The sequence below is a fragment of the Leuresthes tenuis genome, unplaced genomic scaffold (genome assembly GCF_036924035.1).
Source record: "Leuresthes tenuis unplaced genomic scaffold, fLeuTen1.0.hap1 SCAF_15, whole genome shotgun sequence".
NCBI lineage: Eukaryota > Metazoa > Chordata > Actinopteri > Atheriniformes > Atherinopsidae > Leuresthes > Leuresthes tenuis.
This window is the reverse complement of record NW_027325369.1, coordinates 30886109-30910353: the sequence shown is the minus strand read 5'-3', so window position 1 is coordinate 30910353 and position 24245 is coordinate 30886109. Positions and strand designations below refer to the sequence as shown.

Sequence of the window (24245 nt, the reverse complement as noted above, 5' to 3'; positions counted from 1 at the left end):
ATATGGATATACACGGATCTCGAGTAATCTAAATATCTCGGTGAGTAGATAAACGTGTTTCATGCCAGAAATAAAGTCCAGGTTTAAAAATACCGGAGTTCCCCTTTAAGTTGAACCTGTCGGTACGGCTTTAGAGCTGAAAGATCCTTCATAATGAATGAAGCCGCTCACACAAAGGTGGAAGCGAGAGGTTCATCAGTGATATCCTGCACTTGATGGGCAGAACAAAGAGTCTGCCTCAGCTGTACGTTATATTTAGGTCTAATGACTACATTTAAGCTCTCTAAACTAAAACTGTGCTGCAGGGGGGCGTGTGGATGAAGTGGTCCCAGTAGAGTGCCTGTGTAGAAATCCCTCCGTTAGCTCTCCTATAGCTGCAAGTAGCCACATAACAGCAGCTATGAGCTAACAGAGCTATAGCACACGTTCATTCATTCATTCTTCTTAAAGTATTGGTGAAATAAAGACAGATAATGCCTTATTTAGAGGCTGCATCCTCTAAGCCCCGTTCACTCCGTTATATGGATCTCCAGTTATCTAAATATCTTCCGAAGGACGCCGACTTTCACCAAACTGTTCTCAGTGAGTAGATTAACGTATTTCATGCCAGAAATAAGGTCCAGGTTTAAAAATACCGGAGTTCCCCTTTAAGATGACTCATTCTCTTGAAATCTGGACTTCAAGCGTGTCAAAGCTTCTTTAACAAACAGCCTAAACTCACCCTGACGCGGCAGCGGGGTTCACAGACTTTGATTCACGCTCTTTGATGCAGCTGGTGGTCTTTATAAAGATCCTGTATGAATGTGTGACATTATTAATTTAGGAATAAATGTGAACGCTTCAGCACTCAACACACATTAGTGTTTGCATTCATTTCAGGTGCTGCGACTTTGTATTTACTGCAGTAAACAATGGACCCAGTTTTATTAAGAGTCATAAAACAGAGCTAATAACACTCGACAGCCCACTGAGCAGCCAAATATTCTATATGCTGACATAAATTACACTCTTGCTAAACTCTTTAACGAGCGCAGATTGTTAAAGGCTGACTCAGAAATTTTACAAGTTAGTTAAAGGAAAAGTGTGAATAATAAAACCCCCACTGGAGCCACTTTGCTCTCGTCCCACTGAGGATGTTCTAAGGATGTTAATCTGGCATCTGATACATGCCACAAAGACATGAGCGGCAGCTTTCTGACACGAGCATTAGGGGTTTTCACTCAGGTGTGAGGTCAAATAATGAGGCACATTTCACTTGCTTACAGACTATTCAGGCTGCAAACATGCTGCAGCCCAACGTGTCCCAGTTCTGATGAGTTTTTTCTTCATGCGGCCCAGTTTTCATGTTTTCTGATCACTGCGAACAGGGGAGAGCTGCTGTTTTTCCGATTCCCATCTGGGCCACATGGGGCGTGGATTGAATGAGATGATGATGCTGCAGCTTCATAATAAACATGCAAACAAACTCCTTGTCTTCGTGTCGGCAGACGAGAAAACAAACAAGTGTTGGAGAACTTTGTGGTAAAGAAGAGGTGCATTTCTGCTTTGGCTACTTCAACAGTTCCCTGTTAGCGCAGCATCATAACTGCAAATCAAAGATAAGCAAGTAACAACGTCCTCTAGTCCACGGGAAGATTAATTTATGACCACAAGCAGGATCAGTGAAAAACAGGTTGCAAACAACTGCAAAGTCTTTCTTTTAGGTGCATGCTTAAGCAATCTTCTTCTTCTTCTTTCTTCTTCTTCTTTAGGCCTCTCCCTTTATCAGGGGTCACCACAGCGAGTCAATCTCACATCATTGATTCGGCACGTTTTGCACCAGACGCAACCCGTGATCCCCATTTATCTGGGCTTGGGACTGGCCTGTGGGCGCAGTCAGTGGGTCTACATGATGAGATTAACTGGATTACAGCTACAGTTGGGTTCTGCTCCTTATCTGAGGGTAATTATCCTTGGATATATGGTGGTGAATGAATGGAATCACTGGCACAAAGCATGTCATACCCCGGTACGATAGGTGGCGCTGTCCCCATTTCAGCTATCGCTAATAGAGCCACTTCCTGTTGACGTCTTCACCACCAACAACAACAAACTCAGGCATTCAGAAAGATGGCGAACGCAGAGCAGGATGAAGCTGCGTCCCTCTCCATCTGTGATGAGCTGGTTATGGCACAGACGATGCACAACGGCGCATTCTCCATCAAGTTGTTTCTTTCTTTCTGACGGCGCCGACAGTAATATCGTCTCCTTCCACTTCCGGGTGACAATCCCGGGAAAAAATCTGGAGCATGCTCAGAACGCTCGATCTGATCCACTGTCGTCTACATGCACGTTCAGTGCACGTTTGGATGGAGTTATCTCGGGTCTTAACCCGATCCGATCCCATTCTTAGTCAGATTAAGGTGTCTACATGAGCTGAATAACTCAGTCTTATTGTAATTTAGCCATTAATCAGACCCGATGGCGCTCATGTAACCGCACTGACTCACACCTGGGGACAATTTCATCACCAATTAACCCAACATGCGTGTTTTCAGGGGGGTGGGAGGAAGAGGATCCACACATACACACAGCTGGGAGCCGAACCTGCACCACCGTGCAGCCCTGCTTCACCTATATTTAAAATTTTACTACATAAAATACTCTTTTATTCCTACTTTTTTATGAATTATTTTACAGGTTTTGGTAATTGTTCCTTCTGTGTTTCAGGACCTTTAGACTCACACATTAACCCTGCTGTAAAAACACATGAAATTATAAATAGATCAATAAATAAGCAGATTAAGATGCAGGAAAAGCGAGTGAAGAAAATATTAAATGTATAGCAAAAAATATAGTTCATATTTTCAGGGGAGCTCAAGTCTTATGACTGTAAGTGGAGCTAAGCTTGCTTTATATGCACCGCTGCTCCAAGATGAGAGGCTGTTCTGCTGTAAATCTATGCCCACAAATGAGCTCAAATATGCAAATAAATTAACTACAAAATAATCAAACTTTGGGAACAAACAGTTTCTCATTTGCAATACACTATAGTCCAACAGTTACAGGGGAATTCTGCTTATTTTAATTGGATCTCTCTGAATTTATCTAATGTTTTCATGTGAAATGGAAGCTAAATGTGACCAACTTTGCCCTTTGACTGTTGCACATGAAAAATAATCATTTTAGATCCAGAAGATCCAGAAGTGACCATATTTGGTCACTTCTGGGCGGAGCTAAACAGTGGCACTTGACAGCTGATTGGATTAGGTTAAATATTGAGTTAAAGGACTTGTGGTAAGACTTTATTTAATTACTACTTGATTCAAAATGAGAGGCAGAGGCAGCACCGAGCGAATCGCTGCCTCACCGGGACCATGTTCCACGATAACTGTGATCCACATGTTTGAACATCAGGATCAGTGTCTAAGAAGTGTAAATAATGTCCCCGCCCACCGTGGAGCTTCCGTAAAAACCATCCGGTATCTGGAATAGTGCTGATAATTAGCAGGAAGTAGACATGTCGTTGCCTGTAGCATATTGGCAGGTTCACACTGTTGGCATCGGTTTCGTGGTGCCTTATGTATATATTAGACTGAATGTACTCCAGGGGAAATCTAAAACTGCAACTAAACTGATTCAAAGATTAAAGAGTTATTCCTTTTTCTTGATTCATTCTGCAGCTGAGCTAATCATTGAACATTGAATGCTCCTCACTTGTGTGTGTGATTAATTAGAGATACAGCTACAAGAACCTGTAATAACATGGGTCACAACACACTTTTTCCCCTATTAAAGTGACCAAATGATAATAATGTAATAATGTAATGCAGCATATGGTTAATTACTATTGTAACATGTTTCTAACATCGTTAAAAGCCATCAACTGAGAACATAAATCTCTTTTTTCCTGTCAGGAGTGTTTATTAGGTCAGCAAACCACAGGAAAAAACTTTAATAAATTCACTCCATCATCATTAGTTTCTCAGTGATGATGCATTTGTGCCTTTTAACTGTCAAATATTAAATTATTTAATTCATAGTGGATCTGTCATTTGGAACATCCTCCATTTCCTCCAACTTTAAACTCTTAGACACAATAATCTCATTTTGATCTCTGCCATCACAACAGATTATATTTCATACTTTAAAAGTGTCGTCTTCTTTAAAAGTGGAGATACAAATCAATTCGATGTGTTTCTACATCCAAGCGCCACATTTTTGTTCATCTTCTTGCACTTTTTCATGCATGCGTAGGCAACATATGATAAAAACGGTTGGAAATCAGCTGCAGGAAGTCCAGTTTCAGGGGTATGATTGAGATTTATTTCCTTTTTGAAAATATACCCATAAATTTGTCATATGAAAACAACTAAACAACCATTTTATCACAACAGGATCACACAAATTAACACCCACGTCCCTGCGTTACAAAGAGTTGCCCTTTAATTGTTTTACTGTTTTTTTTTTTTAACATTTAAAACATCGTCAACAGAAACCGAACAAAACTTTAAAAAAAGGAAATAAATCAAAACAACACAAGAATCCACTACAACTGTCAAAACTGCCATCAACAAAACACCCAGAACCCCCCACTCTTTTGGTTTTTTTGACCCAAACACGCCAGCTTTAAGTGGTGTGATCAAAGAAAAATGAGAAAGGAGGGAAACTCAACGCATAAATCCGTGAAGCTCAACTTCGTCCCGTCCAAAGGAGACGCCGGCCAGTAAATCTTTGCCACTGTGTCTGGCCACCGACTCTTTTATATCATATCGAGGGATTTGTCTGGCAGGAAAATCTGCCGGTGATTTATTATGTTATAAAATGGGTTTAACGTGGCCGTTCTGTGGCTGGAAGCCTTTTCAGAGCAATAACACCAGCTTTTCTGTGAGGGAAAACATGTTGTTCTGCTGAAAAGTGGCTCGAACTGCGCCTCAGCTCTTATAAAAATCCCCCGTCTAATGTTAAAGTCACTCAGTTAACTACTTTAAAATTTATGCAGCATTTCCGTAGAGTAGATTAATTGCAACTTTGCATACAAACACAGATAATCCTCCGCTTTAATCAGCAGTGACATCACTGCCGTCACGGTAACGCCAACAAAAGGCCTGGAAAAAACGCCTCTTCGGACCCCGCCGTTCGCTTTAACTCTTCCGTCCCACGAGAAAGGCAATGCGTGCACATGCACAAAGAAACGCACGGATGCGTGCACACACACACACACACATGGACACAACGCACACCTTTCGTACTGCAGCTAAGATGGGTGTTATAGACGATTCAGTCCTGGCGTGTTGCAGTGATGGCAGCAGCACGAGGACGTGCCCCGTCACTCCCGGCGGCTCCCTGCTTCACCTTGATGTCACCGTGAGTCGACAATATCTTTACTCATCACATCACCACTGAATCACATGCCTAGTGCGACACTATATCACTCCCATATTGATATGTTGGTTATAGTTTTATATTCAGTGTACTGTATGAGAACATTATGTCATATAAACACGTCCACGGGTTTCATATATCACTTTTATATTCACATGTCCACTTTTTCACGAGATCACCGTCGACACCCACTATAGTAGTACATCACTTTCGTTTGTCACAAATCCACTTTGTCATAAAAAAAAAGAAGAAAAACACTTTTTTTTCTGCTGATATGTGTCGTTTCGCATCCGTTTCAAATCATTTTCATGTTGACCCGCCGAGGGCCGCTCGTTTCTGTCACGTCTGCAGCTGCCCCGTTGGATTTTCGGGGCACGTACTCGATATCAAAGTTACTCCTGTGGCGTCCTTTCCCCCGGCTCCAAGCAAACAGAAGCAGGAAGCAGAAGACGACCACGCCGAGGAAGGACAGGCAGCCCATAGCTGTGGATATAATGATCGTCTTTATGTCGATGGGGACTGTCATGTTGTACAGAACCGTTCCGTTCCCCCATGTGCTGTTGGAGTCTGTCATGTAGTTTGAGCTCCTGTTGCTATAGTGAGATCTGTCCCCAATGCCCAGGCTCTTCACAGCTAAAGATGCTGACAAGCTAGCGTTTCCAGCAGGGTTACTCGCAATACACAAGTACACCCCGCTGTCGTGCAGCTCTGCTGCCTTTATCTTCAAAGTGCCGTCTGGTTGAACCTCCACCCGACCGCTGCTTTTGGTTGTGATGTAGCGTTTGTGAGGCGTAATCCAGACCACGGAGGGCCGAGGGGCTCCCTCCGCCGTGCAGCTCAGGCGAGCAGGCTGACCCTCATCAGCCATCAGCAGCTGCGTGGTGTTGGGTCCGATCCGCGGCTTGGTGCACGTCATGTACCTGGAGATCAGCGGCTCCTTAAGGTCACGGAGAGCTTTCCCCAGGAGGTGCTCCGGCGCGATGCACTCAGGCTGGACGTCCAGAAGCTGCAGAGACGGGGGCTTGTGGCTGTTGAGCAGCCACAGCAATCTGCAGTCGCACACTAATGGGTTTCCACCCAGACAAAGCCTCTGCAGGGTGTCCGGCGAGGCGAACACCCCCCTCTCCAGAGAGTCCAAGCGGTTCTGTGACACATCGAGGAGTTGCAGAGATTTAAGGCCCACGAAAGCAAACGGCTCGATGGAAACAAGCTGAGCGCCTTGGAGGCGGAGCTCCAGCAGGTGGGGGAGTTGGCCTAGCTGGCCTCGGTGGATGTGCTGGATTTGGCAGTAGGACAGGTTCAGGTGTGTGAGGTAGGGCAGACTGCGCAGCGCGTCACCGGGGAAGGCAGACAGGTTGGTGTTGGTTATGAACAACGTTGTGAGGTTGAGGCCATGCAGGGAGGAGCGAGGCAGCGTGTCCAGCCAGGGCCAGGAATCAATCTCCAGGTGGCGGAGACGAGATAATCTCTTAAAAGAGAAAGGCTTGAGGAAACTAATGCTCAGGTAGCGCATGTGCAGTTCAACTAGACTGTGCAGATGTGCCAAGGCGTCAGTAGGGACCTCGGTAAGATTGGAGCGTTCCAGGGTCAGACTCTGAAGCCCGAGTAATCCCGTGAAGGCCCGCTGAGAGACAAAAACCAGTTGGTTATCGCCCACCTCCAGAGATGTCAACCTACGCAGGTCCTGGAAGGCGTGATCCAGAAGAAGCACCAGCCGGTTGTGGCTCAGATCGAGGCGGGTAAGGTTGGTCAGGCCCGACAGCACGCCAGCAGGAACCATCTGAAGCAAGTTACTGCGGAAGTTAAGCGAGCGGAGGGCAAGCTGGGAGCGGAACGAGCCCGGCTCGACCACGCTGATGAGGTTATCGCTGAGATCCAGGTCCTCCAGCTGCTGGAATGAGGAGAAGTTGTCGGGAGTGATGATGCGTAGCTTGTTCTTGCTGAGGTCCAGGACACGGGTCTCGATGGGGATGCCTTCGGGGATGCTGGGCAGGCGCTTGCGGTGGCAGCTAACCGACTTGCTTTGGGCAGAGCATTCACATCGGGCGGGGCAGCTCAGAGCTGGGCTGACCAGGAGAAGCAGCAAGGCCCCGCCCAGGAAGAGGTGGCAGTGGTCCAGGGCTGTGTGTCGCATGTCTCTTTTACCCAAGTTGCCCTCTGTCATGGCACAGCTTCTTTCCCATACAGAGCAGCATCACGAACAAGCCCTGAAAGACACAATAGACATACAAGAAATGAGTTAAAGCACTCTTAACTCAAGCTGTCTGCACCTCCCCCCTTCCACCCTCTTACATCTTCAACCTCTGGCTCTTCATGACTACTTAAGCTGCCAGGTCTTTTCTCCTTTTAATGAGCTGTCTCTTTCCCCGGCAAAGTGGAAATAATAGAATTAAACTCACAGCAGGGTGAGACATGGCAAGAAAAAGAAACATCAGCAGCGGAAAAATGTGAATGTTCATCAGGGTGTTAGAACAAAAGGTTGCAGGCTAAGTGGAGATGTTTTACGAGGAGGGAAGATGTTTCAGCCCGGTGGCGAGAAATGACCCTTGTTAGATTGCAGTGAGGCGAAATGCCCATGTGGATATGTGTGTGTGTGAGTGCTGCATCACAGATAAATAAGGGTGTGTGGTGTTAAGGGGGCGTGTCTGAAAAATGTGGCAAGAGTTCAAACTAAAACACAAATTAAATAGGGAATAAAATGACAGCTTGTGTTTGCTTCTATAATCTGAGTTTACAGCCGTTTGGCAGCATGGATTAGAGATAATCTCTTTTATTTACAGCTGATCTATTTAGCTTTTGTCTTTAAAACATCATTCAGTAACAAGTTTTGTTTGGTGCTAAATGCTTTGGAGTCGCCGGTGAATCTGCTCCATGTGCAGCTCTGTGGAGTCAGTTTCCCGCAGCACACCGTGAAAAAGAGTGTAACACCACAGTATCACAGTATAACTGCACTTCACATGTGAAAATGAGGGGAATTAACTTGTATCATCTGTATAAACTGGGTTTCTAATTGCTGTTTTTCTCTTTTAATTTACTAGAAAGATACAGGTCCAATTTCCAGCCCTGAATAAGGGACTTTTAAAGGAAAAAAAGCAATAATGACGAGGTAATGAGGGGACAGATGCAGGCTTGAACAGTAAAACATTACAGTCTCTGACAGCTGAGCCCCTCCACAGCATATGAACACCTTCCAGCAGCCACAGGTTGTTGAACTGACAGATGGCGGTTTAGACAAAGAGCCTGACCATAATTGCCTCATTACCCGTAGAATCTGCATTCTGCTCACGGCCATCTCTGCCGATTAAGCAAGCAAAACGTGAGAAACATCTGTGAGCACTTGGAAACATGAATGCACATCTTAAAAGGCAGCGTTAAAAAGCTTTTTGTCCCTTTGCAGAGGAAGCAGAGCCAAGGCAAGCAGCTGATGAGCGCACATACCTTACTTTGATAGTGAAGTGAGTGACATTCGGTGAAGAGCCGAGATAAGGCAGAAGCAGCCGAGTGCGCTCCCTCTTTCTCTTTCCCACAGCACTAACCCCTCCGCCCGGCTCATCAGCTGCACTGCTCGCATCTCCAAATCTCCGCCTGTCTTCCCCCTCTCTTCCTATCGCTCTTTTATCTCTCCGTCCTCCTGTTGGCACATCTTCTTCCACCTAACTCCCTCCGACTCCCCCGACCCTCCCGCCTGGCCTGGCGAAAGCCCCGGTCCGTGCATCAGTCCCTGCAGGCTGGGGTTTCTATCGATCGCAGCGCAGACACATCAGATGCCAGGAATGTAGCCTTTAACAAAGAGCAGGCCGTTGCCACAGCAACTACAAACCCTTACTCTCATCCGCTCTGTGTCGTGTGCCAATCAAATTAATGGGAAAAAAAGGAAAGAATAGAGTTAGTAGGATTAATTTTTTCCAATTAATTCAGTTCTCTTGCATCAGGAGGAGCTTTTAATTCAATGTTTTGTTAGAAATGCAGTTTTATTGGTGCAGCGGAGCCGAGTTTAAGGTGTTTCCAAGCTGTCATTCTGACAGCTTTGCTATTTGTCGACCTGTCTTGTTGCCCATCCATCTGATTCCCTGGTAACTATCCGTGTCTCTCTACCTTATTATCCATCCACTTGCCAGCCTCTGTCTTTGTGTATTTATCAGTCTGCCTTCACCCGTCAGCTGCCTCTCCCTTTAATAATTACCGTCCAGGCGTCTGCTGCTGCAGCACGGTACAGGTCTGGTGATGTGTCTTGAGTTGTTCTTGCTCATATCAGAAGAGCACACGATGAAATTGCTGCTGTCTGAGACTGAAGCACCTGCTCCGAAGTTAGAAAACTAAAAATTCACATTACATTCATCACAGGACTGACCAGATCTGCAATTCTATGCAAACACCGGCTAATGGAGAGTTTAATCGTGTCCTTGGGTTGAAATTCTGTTTCAGCACCTGTACAAGTGCATAAACTTGAGAAACGAAGCAGCTTTGATCCTCCTAAAGAGCAGCAGTCTGTTTGATGTCCCAATCCATAACTGACACAGAGTCCAATGTCCTCCTACTGGTGCCTTTCTTTGCACTTTCGCTCATGTGCCCCGAGGAGATGTTTCTAACTCCAGAGACTGGCTCAATGGATTATTAAACAGCTCTGCTATCGCTCACCAGAATGGGATCCTTCCAATATATGTTTACAGGAGCATTTTAAACTGACAAATAATTCTCCAAGAGAAAGATGCTAAATCCCCAAACCTCTGCGAGCGTTTCAGCTCGACAAAGCGCTTCCTGAAACTGTTAGACAGTTTAATTAAAGTGATGTTGACACCCTGGTACCATCTGCAGCTACTACTTCGTTCAGAGCTTAGCCAGCTTGTTATCTTGTTATCCCAGTAAAAAGCTTTCCAGGCTTTCTAACTATGGCAGGTGGTGCAAGAAGTGAAAGGCGGAGGAGTGAGAGGGAACTTTCAACAAGTCCTCCAGTCTAAATGATCGTATAGATTGTTTTCGTGTTCCTCAACTTCTGCAAAATGAGACACAAAGCCTGTAGTAAAACACCCAATCAGGAAGCTTCAGGTCGACCAGCTCACTTCCAACTTTCACTTAACTCGTTCTGGTTATCTTTAGAAAAAAATATATAAATAAAAGCACATGGTTAGGTTTAGGAATCACATTTACTTGATTAGGATTATGCACCGAAACTACTTGGTTATGTTTACCTGAAGGCACAATTCAATCAATTTAAATTAAACTCAATAATTCTTACATTTACAATCAGTGCTTCCTACTAATTAGGTGTCCAATCAGATGCCTCTTTAGGATCTCAAATTGGTGGGCGGAGCCTGATCAGGCCACTAGAACTGACCAATTAGAGCAGAGTGGAATGTTTTTAAAGGAAATGATTATATCGCTGCGTTATTGATTGTTATTAAAGATATTAAAGTTGTTACAGATACCGATCAGTGTGTTAGATATCTGATATGTAACAAAGGGGCCGATTGCTGATAAATACTTAGAAATAAAGGTAATTTCCTTTAAAAATATTCCACTCTGCTCTAATTGGTCAGTTCTAGTGACCTGATCAGGCTCCGCCCACCAATTTGAGATCCTAAAGAGGCATCTGATTGGACACCTAATTAGTAGGAAGCACTGTTTGTAAATGTAAATGTAATTTATTTATACAGCGATTCGGTGTACCAAAGTGCTTTACAGCAGATAATAAATAAAGAAAAGAATAAGTACAAAACAATAAAATACAGCAAAATTTAATAAGATGATATAAAAGTGTCACCATACTACTGGGTATTAAAAGCCATCTGAAATAAGTATGTTTTTAGCCTAGATTTAATGATTGGACAATACCATTAAAACTTCAGACCAAAAGCCTGATGGTGCTGTACAGCTCCACAGCTGAAATGTCTCCCTGATTAAGACCGCTAGGTTTTTAATATTAAACAGGCACACAGGAAATGCACCAAAGGTCCATCTCCACCCCTTTTTTCTTTAAAATCCCAGCAAATGTAAAGCAGGAGTCACAGCAATGACTCATCCACTGTAAGGACTCTCAGAGGAGGAAAAGTTTAAGGTTATAGGAGGATAAATGAAGACGTTATCATCTCACTAAGAGAGCACTTAATCTGTCAGTGACTGGCATTTGGCTCCACACTTTGAGTGGCCTCATCAGAGCTAAGGCTCAGCTGCCATCACCCCAAACCGGCCTCGGTGGGGCGCATCCGGAGCTCCAGTGACCGTCTCCTCACTCGCTTTCAGCTTAACTGTATTTTTAGAAACACTCTGAGCTAATAGTGTCGCTGGCAAGATGGAAAGCATTCGAGATCTCACTGAATTCTGGGTAAATGGTGGTGGGGGGGTCATTGAGAAGGGCAGCCCACAGGCTCGAGCGTTTTGGATTTGTTTCTGAATTGGATTAAAATCACAGTGCAACTGTGGAAAATCTGACAGCAGAAAAGAAGCTGTAGGGTGATGCATGAGTCACTGGGAGAGAGTGAAACTCTGCGAAATGCACGATGCTCTCAGGATAAAACCCCCTGATTTCTAATGTGATCTTAACAGGGTAAAGGCTCCAAAAACCGATTAGATCTCAGTGATATTAAGGCGACGATCGTGTTGATTTGAATCTGTGAAGATGAGCATTAAAACCCTGTTCATTACCGTACGGCTTAACAAATTTGGGGCCTTTGACAGATGGGTTTTTGGCTCTTAATTGGACCGAAGTCGTACGTTTTTGAGTTATTTTCGGCTTTAAAAGTAAGCCTGAATTGGTAATGAAATTTATTGACAAGGTATGTGTCTGCTTGCCCTTAGATGTGAGGTAAATCAATCTTTTGTGCTCTTTTCTGCAACTTTGACCTCATGCTGCTGCCCCACACTGTGTGGGGATGGAGGCAGGTATCCAACATTAAAGGCAATGGTAATATGGAGCACCATAATCTGCAATAAATCCTCAATTGGCTTCCAAATCTGAAGTGTTGAACTAATTCTCTTGTGAAGAAGCCATCGTTTCCTGCCTCTTCAACCTCTGAAAAGGAGTTAAACACATATTCTACACCTGTTTGCTCATTTCTATGTTTGTATTTGTCACTTTGGATCACTGGAGACATGAGCAGCGTACGCTATTTATTCATCTTATTGTTTTCCCAACTGTTCTGCTCCGGTTCCGGATATGAGGGTGGCATGAATAATGGAATTATTTCACATGAGAGCGTTTCTGTGTTGGTGACTATTGTCTCAGTGCAAACATGCAACATCCTATGCTTGATAATGGACCTGAAAGGACGTGTTTTACCAGATTTACCCTTTTGAAACGGATGAGCAAATGATGATTACATTTTCATGCGAATGCATTGATTGACTTTGCTGTGATGCACTGAATAATCAGAACCTGAAGGATGTCTTTTCTGTTCATGGATAATTTCTTCCACTCTCAAACTGTACAATTAGACGGAGGCTGCAGAGAAAGCACAGCACTCCCGAGCTTTCAGCATAGCCAGAGCTCTGAGTTAATGATAATTCTTGTGTATTCACCACAAATACCAACAAGCAAAATGCATTTTCTATTCTGAGAATGGCGGCTCTCTGCACTGACCACCCTGCAACGTGCAAAATGTCAGCAGAGTTTTCAGGATGCTGTTGGGAGCCTTGTTCTTCCTGGCTAATTAGGGCCTGTGCATTCAAACTCTGCCAATTAAACAGCTCCTTTCTGCTCCACTGAGCACATTTCCTCTGAAACGATGGCTTGTTGAACCATCACCAGCGTATCCAGTCCTCCACCGTGTGGCTTGTTGCACGCCTGCTGGGCTGCAGACTCTCCGGGGATGTTGCTTCACCCAGCAATCTCTGGGAAAAAAAGTCCAGCTAACACTTAGTCAATGGCTGCTCAGGCTGATAGACAGAAGGAGTGATGTCACAGCGCTTCTAGCCTACAGCCTCACAACTGAATCAAAGAGCACAAATACTGCAACACAGCCTGCATGCTGTGGACATGAATAATATGAACATTGTGTTCCTCTACCAGCTGGATCTGCTATTGGTGACACATGTCTCGTTTCTAACACTAAAAATTTAAAATTTTAGATTCAAACCCTCAGATGCGAACAGATTTGTCACAGACTGGCAGAAATAATGTCACAAGAATACAAAAAAAACCCGTCAATTTATGAAAAGTAAACCAACGAATCATTAATAAGCTGCAATGTGGATGGAAGAAAATGACCAAGCAGCCAAGACGGTTAAATAACTGCATGTTTTATTTATTTACTTTTTAAAATTCATGCATAAATCCGCCTTGTACTCCTCCCATTATGTTCTTCCTTTCTGTAATTGATGGTGAAGATTTCGATTTTGAACCAAAGCAGATACAACATGAGAAAAATTACAAAAGAATGAATGCATGAACCTTTAAAACCATTTAAATCGAGAAACTAGACCAAAAATAAACCAAAAAACATGCAAAAAAACACTCGGAAACTGGTGGACATTACTGAAAAGTCACCATGAAAATACTGGAGATGTCATATTAGTCAGTCAGTATTTATGGAATGTCAGTGGCGCCGAAACAAAAAAAACAAAAACAAAAATCAAATAAGTTTAATAACATAAAAAAGACAATAAATGTAAAGTAATAAAGACAAAGCAAATAGAAAAAGAAACAATCACAAGAACAGTCATTTACACATTTATTTCTGCAATTGAGATAAATAGAAAAACAAATGCTTATTTATTTGTTTATTTTCCACATTTATTCGTTACTTTAGTCGTTTTTCTTCTCATCCTGCAGAATAATGAATTATTAGAACTTTTGTCAATTTATTTATCTGAATATTTTTAGAAATATACAATATTTTGCACACATTTAATTTTTTTTCAGCATGTTTCTTTCATTTATAAAGAAATATATAACATTATATGTATATATATAAAATCATATTGAATACATTTCATATTTTCTTACTATAAAAGATGTCTTTTAAAAATAGAATAGATAGAAGTAAAAGACTATATAAATGTAAAAATGACTGAAAAATCTTATTGTTCTTCATTAGAGGTCTTTATAAATCTGCATTTTTACATATTTTCGCATTTTCCTTCAAATATGTTGTTGTTTTTTTTCAAAAATCTTTGTAAAATGTGCAACATAATCACTGTATTTATCAATGTAGACAGATAAATGTTCATTTAAAAGACTATGTTGTGTTTATTTTAGTGACAAAATCTTCATATTTTGTTACAATCTACATATTCAATGTGCCTCATAGGTGTCTGAAAGCATTTTAAAGCCCTTTAAGATTGGTTTGTTGTTACATATATATGGAATTTACATGTTGGTTTCACGCTTGGATAAGTTACTCAGTGTCAAGGTGTACAGGCAGCTCTCGGCTGAACTTATTACTGTGTCTTGCTGGATCAGACCTTGTGACATTTCTGTTATTTTTCAGACAGCACAAGCCTGGATGAAATGCCAGCAGATTAAGTTGAAGGCTGCAGCGGTACAAGGCTAAAGACACAGAGACAGAAAGTGAATAAGGGGTGTTTGATTCATTAGGATCATCGCAAAGAAATCTTTCAGCCCGCACATGAAACACATGGATGAATTAGTATAAAATCCAGTCAAATTTGGCCTAATTTGTTGTGCTGGCATGAATAGACACTGACTGTCTGGCACGAAAGCTTTTAGCTGATAAACATGCTGGAGCATCGACAAACACTATTTAAAAAGGTCTTCATATAGCAAGGTTTTCTTTTTTCAGCAAGTGGCCAAACAAATAAACAAGTAAACAAATGCTGATTTCTTTTAATTACATGTCAAGGCATCGTTTGCATCCTGAAACTCTGAAAAATGTTAATTAATTAAGGCCTCAGCTGCTCGGCATCATTTTAAATCCGTCACTGATGTGGCCTTTGAGGGAACAGGGGACATAACCCGATGCATAAGAACCATCTGCCACAGCCACAGAGAAACCCCCCCCAGTTCTGATATAACTAACACTACAAGCGTTTATACTAACCTCCTAATGAGCAGTTATTGTAGAAACGTTAAAATAAACCCCAGAATGGAGATGTGAGCCGGTAAAACCAAACTCATTTCTTTCAGCCTGAGAGAAATGAAGCAAGCACTTGGCTCTGCATGCAGGACTCCTACAGCCCTTCTGTTGGGTGACAGCCTCCATACCTGCAAAAGGAAAGATTGGACAGGTGGGCTTAACCTCTCCTAATGCTGTTTCTAACTGTACCGATTGAGTTTGTGTTTGTGTTTAAGCACTTTTTGAAGGGCAGGGGCGGAAAGAAAGAAAAAGGGCAGATATAGTGCGTCCTCACCACTGGAGAGGGCACTTTAGCATGTGTTTTGGTTCCTAAGAGGGCACTTTAGCATGTGTTTTGGTTCCTAAGAGGGCACTTTAGCATATGTTTTGGCTCCCAAGAGGGCACTTTAGCACACATTTTAGCTCCTAAGAGAGCACTTTAGCACACATTTTGGCTCCAGAGAGGCCACTTTAGCACGCGTTTTCGCTCCCAAGAGGGAACTTTAGCCCCCATTTTGGCTCCCGAGAGGCCACTTTAGCACACATTTTAGCTCCTAAGAGGCCACTTTAGCACGCATTTTGGCTCCCAAGAGGCCACTTTAGCACGCATTTTAGCTCCTAAGAGGCCACTTTAGCATGTGTTTTGGCTCCCAAGAGGGCACTTTAGCACACATTTTGGCTCCCAAGAGGCCACTTTAGCATGTGTTTTGGCTCCCAAGAGGGCACTTTAGCACACATTTTGGCTCCCAAGAGGGCACTTTAGCACACATTTTGGCTCCCAAGAGGCCACTTTAGCACGCATTTTTCAACAATTGGGCCACAATGCCCCCCACCCTCATGCACGCCACTGTTTTTAAGCAAGTCTCTTCCTTTTTTTGTTGGTCTAAAAGCAAAGAAAGAGCAGCATTTTTTTTTATATAAAGGCCCTTCTTTTAACATTATTAATGCATCAACTATATGTATCAGCTCAGAGTCATCTCCAGAAATACTCAGATGACTCTGCAGTTGTTGCATCTAAAACACAAACAAAACGAGAAGAAAGCGATGACTGTGGATTTCAGGAGGACCGGGAGTAAGCAGGGAGTAACTCCATCTTAGGTGAAGAGGTGGTTAAGGACTGAATATCTGAGGGTTTACCTGGGCAGCACACTGGACTGGAGTCTACAAGAAGGGACATAACAGACTCTTCTTCTTGAGGAAGCTAAGGTCATTCAGAGTCTAAAATGTTGTAAACGTCATAAAGAAGGCTGGCTCTGTGTCGGGGATGATCTGGAGCCCCTGGAGATGAAACAACAACACTAACCAACCTCCTCACAGCATCATGTTGGAACAAATATCAGTTTGAGGCCTTTTTTTAGCTCTTCTGCAACACAGAGAGATGCCGGAGGTCCTTCCTCCCAGCAACAAATAACTGCTCATAATTATTGTTTAAGAAACATATAAATTAATTTCTAATTCAATGCAAAATGTGATATTAACGTATCACGTCCTGTGGTAACGTGGTTATCCTCTTAATTCCCTTTATTTGAAGCACCCTGTCCAGCGAACAGTATTATAAACAGATGAAGTATTTGCTGCTTGACTCGAGGAAGCAATTATCATCACGAAATGACCTCTTCGCCATCCTGCACAATGCTGAATGTGATGCACATCAGAAGGGATTTGGAAATGGCTCATTACACCCCCCCCATACACTGCATTTGACCAACACCTATTATTCCTCTAGCAAGCCTCCTTTGGCCTCCACATGAATTGTAGGAAATGAGACATCCTGAACAATATTTTCCTGAAACGAATTTCTGGGTCACAGGGTAAAGGACAGAGGAGACGAAATGATGGAGCACAAATTAGGCAAATGAGACAAGGCTTTCGTGGAAGCGAGCTGTGGTGATGGTTCCTCATTAAAATGTGTAAAAATGGCATTAAAGGCCCAGATGGGCTTCAGTTTGCTGCGTTGAAAACTTAATTTACCAAGTTATCTATTACAATTTAGTTTAAAATTGCAATATCTGTCATGGAAACAGATAATACTGAAATATGTGGACAAATCTTAAAATTACATCATGATGTAATAAGCCGGGCCAATAATTATGTAACAGATTATGTCATCATGACAAAAAACAGTAAGTTGTATTTTCTGATTTTGAGCTTTGAAGTTATTTATTCCCTCTTATTGTACAATGTTATCTATACAAATGTAAAAGAGCTTTGATCAATAAATCAATAACCCATTAAGCTTGCTCTTTTAATTGTGAATCACTAACATTAAATCTTTTCTTTTCGGGAAACTGAAGGATGAAAATCAAGGTTCATTGAGGTCCTTCCTCATTAACTAATCTGCTCATAAAGCAGGTAATCAATCCATCAGCTGCCTCCCAAATCAAACTGTTAGATTCCTACTTTTATCAGGCCCAATGCTTCTTTATATTCCACCTCGGTGCTGTTGTCACCGAAGGACAGGCGCAGTCATCACACTGCTTGGAAAGATGACACCGTCTCTTTTCGGTGACGACTGAGGTTCCCAACAAAAGGAACAACATGATTTTCTATGACACGTTCTGTCCACCTACACACTTCTGCGGGTGTGAGGTGGAGTGGCAGGTTTTTCACACCTTTGCTCCCGGTGTGTTGTTGCTTATAGATCAGTGTTACTTGAAGGACACACAGCATATTCAGTTTCTGTCTAATTTTAGTCACAGTAGGAAAACCTCATCCATTTTTCATGATTCATAGTCCTCATTCACCAAAATTAGATTTATTTGGGCACTTTACACCATGTTCCTGCCCATTTTGACAATCCCATCTCCAGCAAATAAGCTCTCTGTAATAATATGTATCAGAAGTGGTTTATTATTTAGTTTCTGCAGTTTGTATTGTTGCCCTCCAAGGTTTACTGCAGCTGGGGCAGGGGTTAGGATTATCTTCAGCTAAGCTTGTGTGAAAGCCCAATAATCATATTAAAAACCATCTTTCCAGCACACATGCAGTGCAGATTCCACTCAGGTGGGGAACGTCTTCTCCCAATATGCCTTCCAGACGAGAGGAAAGGGCTGCGACTACCTTCAAAACTCGACGCCGAATCACGACAGCAACGCCACCACTTTAAAAAGGTCAAGTGTTAACTTACATCTAATCCCTTTCTCCAGAAATAAAAAGGGGGAAACGGAGCCAGAGGATGTTACATCGTCATTAGTTGTCAATGTCTTTATGTTTGCCACAAAACTCATGGGAGGCATTTGTACTGTCCTAATAGGAGCCTGTTGCAATTATATGGTGCCCATATTGATCCTAAATATTGATTCAGACCCATGCTGGATCTTAAGATTCCACAGATGCTTCTCAGGATTTCAGAGGAAATTAGAGCTATGGAAAGTGCTCTAATTTGAAAACAGCAAGAAACCTCCTAAATTATCTTTTTTTATCTAAGAAGTAAAACATAAATGAACAACAAAAGCTGGTCTTTGTTGTAAATATAAGGAACTAAGAATAACAGCTACCCCTTTTTCCTTATGCACGACTACAGAGAAAAGTCCATTTTCCATTTCTCTCGTGGAATATTAAGTCAATAAATGCTTCCAAAAGGTCATAGTTGTGTCATTATGATCAATGTTTTGGGGATCTTTCTAAAATTAAAGGCCTCAAAGATATGCACATTCGTCCAATCAGGTTTCATGCATCACACTTCAGCTTCTGGTCCAAATATAGTCTCTTCTGGCTCCAAAAAGACAAACATGGTGACCTGCCAAATGCCAAACTCCAGGCTTCATAGTGGCATATGAGAACTAATGAGAGATGAATAACTTAGAACCAGTTCTTTTGGTTTTGGCCTCCAAAGCACCAGCTCCAGCATAGAAAAACTAGTGCTATGCTGGCATTAACTGTTACCTGGTCCAGAGCAAAATAACACCAATATCAGGTGATTGGGGGTGGGATTATAGAGACCAACCAGAAAACAATAAACCAAACCATTTCTTAGCTAAAACCAACTTAGAACTGGTTCTCGCACCAGCCCTGAAACAGCAGTGGAGCCAGTTTTATCAAAAAGAGGTGCATGAGTACCAAGTCTCTAATTCAGGAAACTCTAAGAGGGGCTTAAACTCTAATAATATCTGATGTCCAGCAGGGTGTGAAATCAGTGTATATAGCAGTCTGTGAGAGAATGAGTCAACAACTTGGTTGATTTGTGACCACAGTAAACATTTAACGAACAATTTCATGGGTCAAATTGTTAGTTTTAACAAGAATTTGTTCTCCATGGTGCATTTATGGGTTTTTTGAGCCTTGCTCTAAAAAAATCATTGAAAAAAATTACAACCATGGCAAAAATTATGATTTCTAGAGATCAAAATATGGGCTTAAGAGCCAATTAAAACAAACTCATATCAGTCTATTTAAAATCCTGCTCTTCATGGGTAAAGGTTAGCTTAGCATAAAGGCTACAAATCAGCAGAGCAGCCATCATATCATAAAGCTCTCAAATTATTATGATGATGGATTTTTATTCTTGAATAAATCGATGGTTTATTTTAGATGATGATGCTGAAGTTTGACACAGAAGCTAACATGCCCAACGAGGCTCCAGCATTTAACTTCTGATAGAGAAATAACTTTGCACATAAACTTCTAGAAAACAACAAATTGATGGTTTTTATTGGACAAATCAAATAAACAAAACCCAACTTGTTCTTTTGTGGGCTTTAGAGGTGCTGGTTGGTTTCGGGCAGAGCTAAGCTAGCTGTTTATGCTAAGCTATGCTAATGCTTTCCATATAAGTTGGTACTTTCTATTCAACAGGTAAAAAAAAAGAAAGAAAAGTAGCTCATTGCCCAAAATGTCAAACAATTATTCTCACTTTGTCCATTTCTACCAACATAGCCCTTGGACGTATTTTTTTATACTCTTTAAATGTCAGATCTCTTGGGCTAATTCACTCCCAGATTCAGGCTTTTCATCCAGTCAGAAAAGATGATTCACCTTTGTGAAAAAGTGGCTCACATTTGACAATACTGTAGTTGCATCAGAGCAGCAATAACAGTTTTTCTTTTAAATGAAGCTTACAACTAACTGGTGGGGTCAAAGATAAATGTCTGCACAACCAATTTCCATTATGTCCCATTAGAAATAAATGACTTCAGCTAATGGAAATCAACATCTGCTTTTACAAATGGTGTCTCACAGCAAAGCATGGCACTCCTTCTTGTGTTATCAATATGAGCTCTAAAGTTCCAAATAATGATCACAAAACCTCCTCTTTTTGCCTGACAACTCAAACTAATTTAATTCCCTGGAAAGCCTCCTCTGCTTACAAACTACATCAGCATGGGACCTGGAACTTTGTCTGCATTCAGCTCAACATGTCCAGGATGTAATTTAGGCTGTTTATCTGATTAAAAGCGGGAATGCAGGGTGGATATCTGGAGCAGCTAGTTTATCAGACAGATGTTTGAACTCATCCAGACGTTTAGTGCAAAAGCTGCAACATGTTCTCCCTGGCTTCAGATCAGTTTGTGTTTAGGCTGTTAGGGAAAGAAATAACCTGCCTTCCACTCAGGTTATTAAGCAGCAACGCTTCAGACGAGGAACAATCATAGACTTTGTGAATGCAAATGGCGGAAAATTGAGAATTGAGCTAATCACATATGTATGATCTCTGAATCTTATGCTTACTCATATCTATTATCATACGAAAACTGAAGCAATGTCTGTGGTGAGAAAACAAATGTTTGTCAGCACAGAATCAGATATTATTCCAAACAAAATGCACAGAAATGGAGTAAATATTGGCTGTGTGCACTGGAAGTGGGGACCCTCTAATAATTTTCCTGGAGAGACGATTAGTTAGCGTCATTTCTTTTTGCATCAGAGCTTTTGCGAGGGATTAGGCAGTCCCCACTGGCACTGAATAACATGGGAGGATTAACACTTTCGCCTGTCACCAAATCAGTCTGACGGATTAGCAATCTCCACTCTCGACGATTCACTGCAACTCCAAACGAATTCAAGCCAGTGTGACGGCCAAGGTGACATTGGACTGAAAGGGAAAGAGTCATTTTTTCCAACTCCTTCTGTTATAATGTGGCCCCAAGCTGGGCATGAACAGTGTTAGCATGGCTGGGTGAGGAGTATCAGCAGCCAGGTGAGCAGCCAGGTCACCTGTGTGACTTTTAGGCAGATTTACAGATACATTATAAGACTCTTTCTACTTATGTTTACTCCACCTGCCCTTTTCAGGTCTATTCAGAGATGCTCTTCTGAGTTTCAGGTCCAGTTTCCACACGCCCTGGTGGTAATATATGTGCCATTGACCCTGAGCTCTCTGGAAAAGGTTTACACTCAGGACTGTTTGATATAAATCCACATTCATTTTTCCTCTGTGCCTGGCAGAAGGATGGAGGGAAGGATGTCTGCTATCTGCTATTTAATTCCCAGAAGGGAAATTATATCGCTGCAGTATTGATTATTATTAAAGATCTGCTGTTGTTATGGATAGACAACAAAATTAAATAAAAATCAGCTGACAAACATGGAAAAAGTTGAAGTTCCATCTTGCCTATTCAATGCATCACATTAGCCAATTCGTTCAATTGAATTCAGTTCAATAAAACATTATTAATTCCAAAGGAAAATTATATCCTTGCAGTATTGATTATTATTAAAGATCAGCTGTTGTTACAGATAACAAAATAAAACATAAATCAGCTGACAAACATGTAGAAAGTTGAAGTGCAGCAGAGAGGAAGGTAGAAACCTTCAGAGGTCTCCATCAGTGGGTTGGGCTGGTGTTTCTGTAGCTTAGCAACAACTCAGCTGATGATGTCACACACAGCGTCAGCAGGTAACTCAGGTGAACTCTCAGCAGACAACATGGACAGAAACTCACAGCCAGCAGTTCAACATCTGGGCTGCAGAGACGCTCCAGGACTCCACCATCTGTTGTTAACCAGCTCTGTGATCCTCCTCCTTTACTGTTAGCGCTCTGTCTGCAGTCTCTGTCTGCCCGGATAGTCTTAAAGCTGAGCAGAGAGCTGTTAGAGCTGTTCCTGCAGCCAGGTCCAGGATTCCACCATCTGTTGTTAACCAGCTCTGTGATCCTCCTCCTTTACTGTTAGCGCTCTGTCTGCAGTCTCTGTCTGCCCGGATAGTCTTAAAGCTGAGCAGAGAGCTGTTAGAGTTGTTCCTGCAGCCAGGTCTCTGCCTGATATTCCTGCTGTGTCCTCATCAGGACTCCAAGCTCGTCCATTTTATCCACCAGAGATCTCACATTTCCCCTGATGATCAGGGGAAGAAATGCTTTAAACTTTCTTCTTCTTCTTTTTCCTAATTTTGTCCCTACTCTGCATCATAAACATCTCCTCTTCAACTCGACTGGATTTGGGGTCTCATTAAGCTGAGTTAGCTGCTCTAACAGCTTAACAACTTTAAACTCAGCAGAAAATCTCAAGAAGATACAAAGAAAGACGCATCATGTCCAGAGAGCGGCACCATTTCTTTAAATAGTGAGATGAGATGGTGCCTAGAGCTGAATTTACTTTCAAAGCTCTGACACAATCCAGATGTGCAAATTTAAAGATAATTCTCTTACATCAAGGCCTGATTGTCAGTGACATACACCCTCAACTAAGAGGCCTCATATTTAATTCAGTTGTATTAAAATAAGTGTTTAAGTGCAGTTAGACTATATATAAGTCATAGAAGCATCTCCAGCACCACTGAAGCATTTCTTGAGTTAAACAGTCACATTTTTTTCATTTTAGGGGAACATGATCTGCACTTACTGAGGTTTTAATATCATCCAACTCCCACAAATGTGAATATTTGTTGGTATTTTCAGACGTAGTACATGATCACCAACTGGCACGGAGGCACGAGACTCCCAAACACATCCAACTTCACCATGTTTCAGCTCTTGGTACAAGCCTGTGTGTAACCAGAGTTTGAACCTTTATGTTCACCATTCACAAAGTGTCTTTTGCTCTAAAACGAACGAACAAAACAATTCCTAAGAGCTACTATATTCGAGGCACATCTCTGAACTTAAAGGTCAACGTCTTTGGCCCTTTACACTTTAAGATAATGAACATTGTGTCGTCAAAAAACAACCAGAAATACCATCTATTTGTCGGACTTCCTGATTTAAATCTTTTTTGCTTGATAAATGACTATAATACCGCGTATTTGTCTAATTTTCCGATTATCAGAAACACTTTTCTGGGAATACTTCTCATGAGATCTGGTTCCTTAGAATTGCTGCAGTTAATGCTGGCCAGCAGTGACAATCAAAGTCGACTTAATTTCCCTAAAGTGCCATTTTTCTCTTTTCTAAAGAACAAACCATGTCCACGATAAAAGCTGACTGCAGCACAGTGTTTGTGGATTTCTAACCTCAGTGGTGACAGAAGCCCGAGGCTCCCTGTGACTGAGACAGCAGCTCCTCTCTCTTGTGATTAATTTGCGCTGGAATCCACATATTTAAATGTACGGGGAAGAAAATGAGTGTGAGTATGTGCTTTCACAGGATATTACCTGCTCTGCACACCTGTCACATAACCGGCTGCCTGGAAGCACAAACAGAGAGATTGTGAACTCTTTTGGGAAGATTTGGACCACTTAAATGTGCCAAAATCCCACCATAACTCAAACTCACATGCATGCATGAATATAAAGAAACACTATGAAATTAAATCTGCTTGAAAGCCTTGTGATTATAGCAGGAATTTCTCTGCCGACTGCACAATGCCGACATGAAGGGAGCGAGCATTACACCATCCAGTGGAGAAAGAAGCACAGAAAACCATTTAGCCTGACTTCTTTATGGAAAAGGGAAGGGTTTCCGTCCCTTGGCAGAATCTGGGTGCATGCAGCAGCAAAGCT

The 24245-nt window shown here is 42.1% G+C and overlaps 1 protein-coding gene across 1 annotated transcript in view; it reads right to left on the bottom strand.

The window, feature by feature from the left end:
- Window positions 1-4293: 4293 nt before the first annotated feature.
- The window catches only part of lingo2b (leucine rich repeat and Ig domain containing 2b), a 38110-nt gene continuing 18158 nt past the window's right edge, over window positions 4294-24245 (bottom strand). The window contains exon 2 of the mRNA XM_072365219.1: window positions 4294-7571. Coding sequence (XP_072221320.1) covers window positions 5660-7528 — 1869 coding nt within the window. The 5' untranslated portion in view covers window positions 7529-7571 and the 3' untranslated portion in view covers window positions 4294-5659. The remainder of the gene's footprint in view (window positions 7572-24245) is intronic.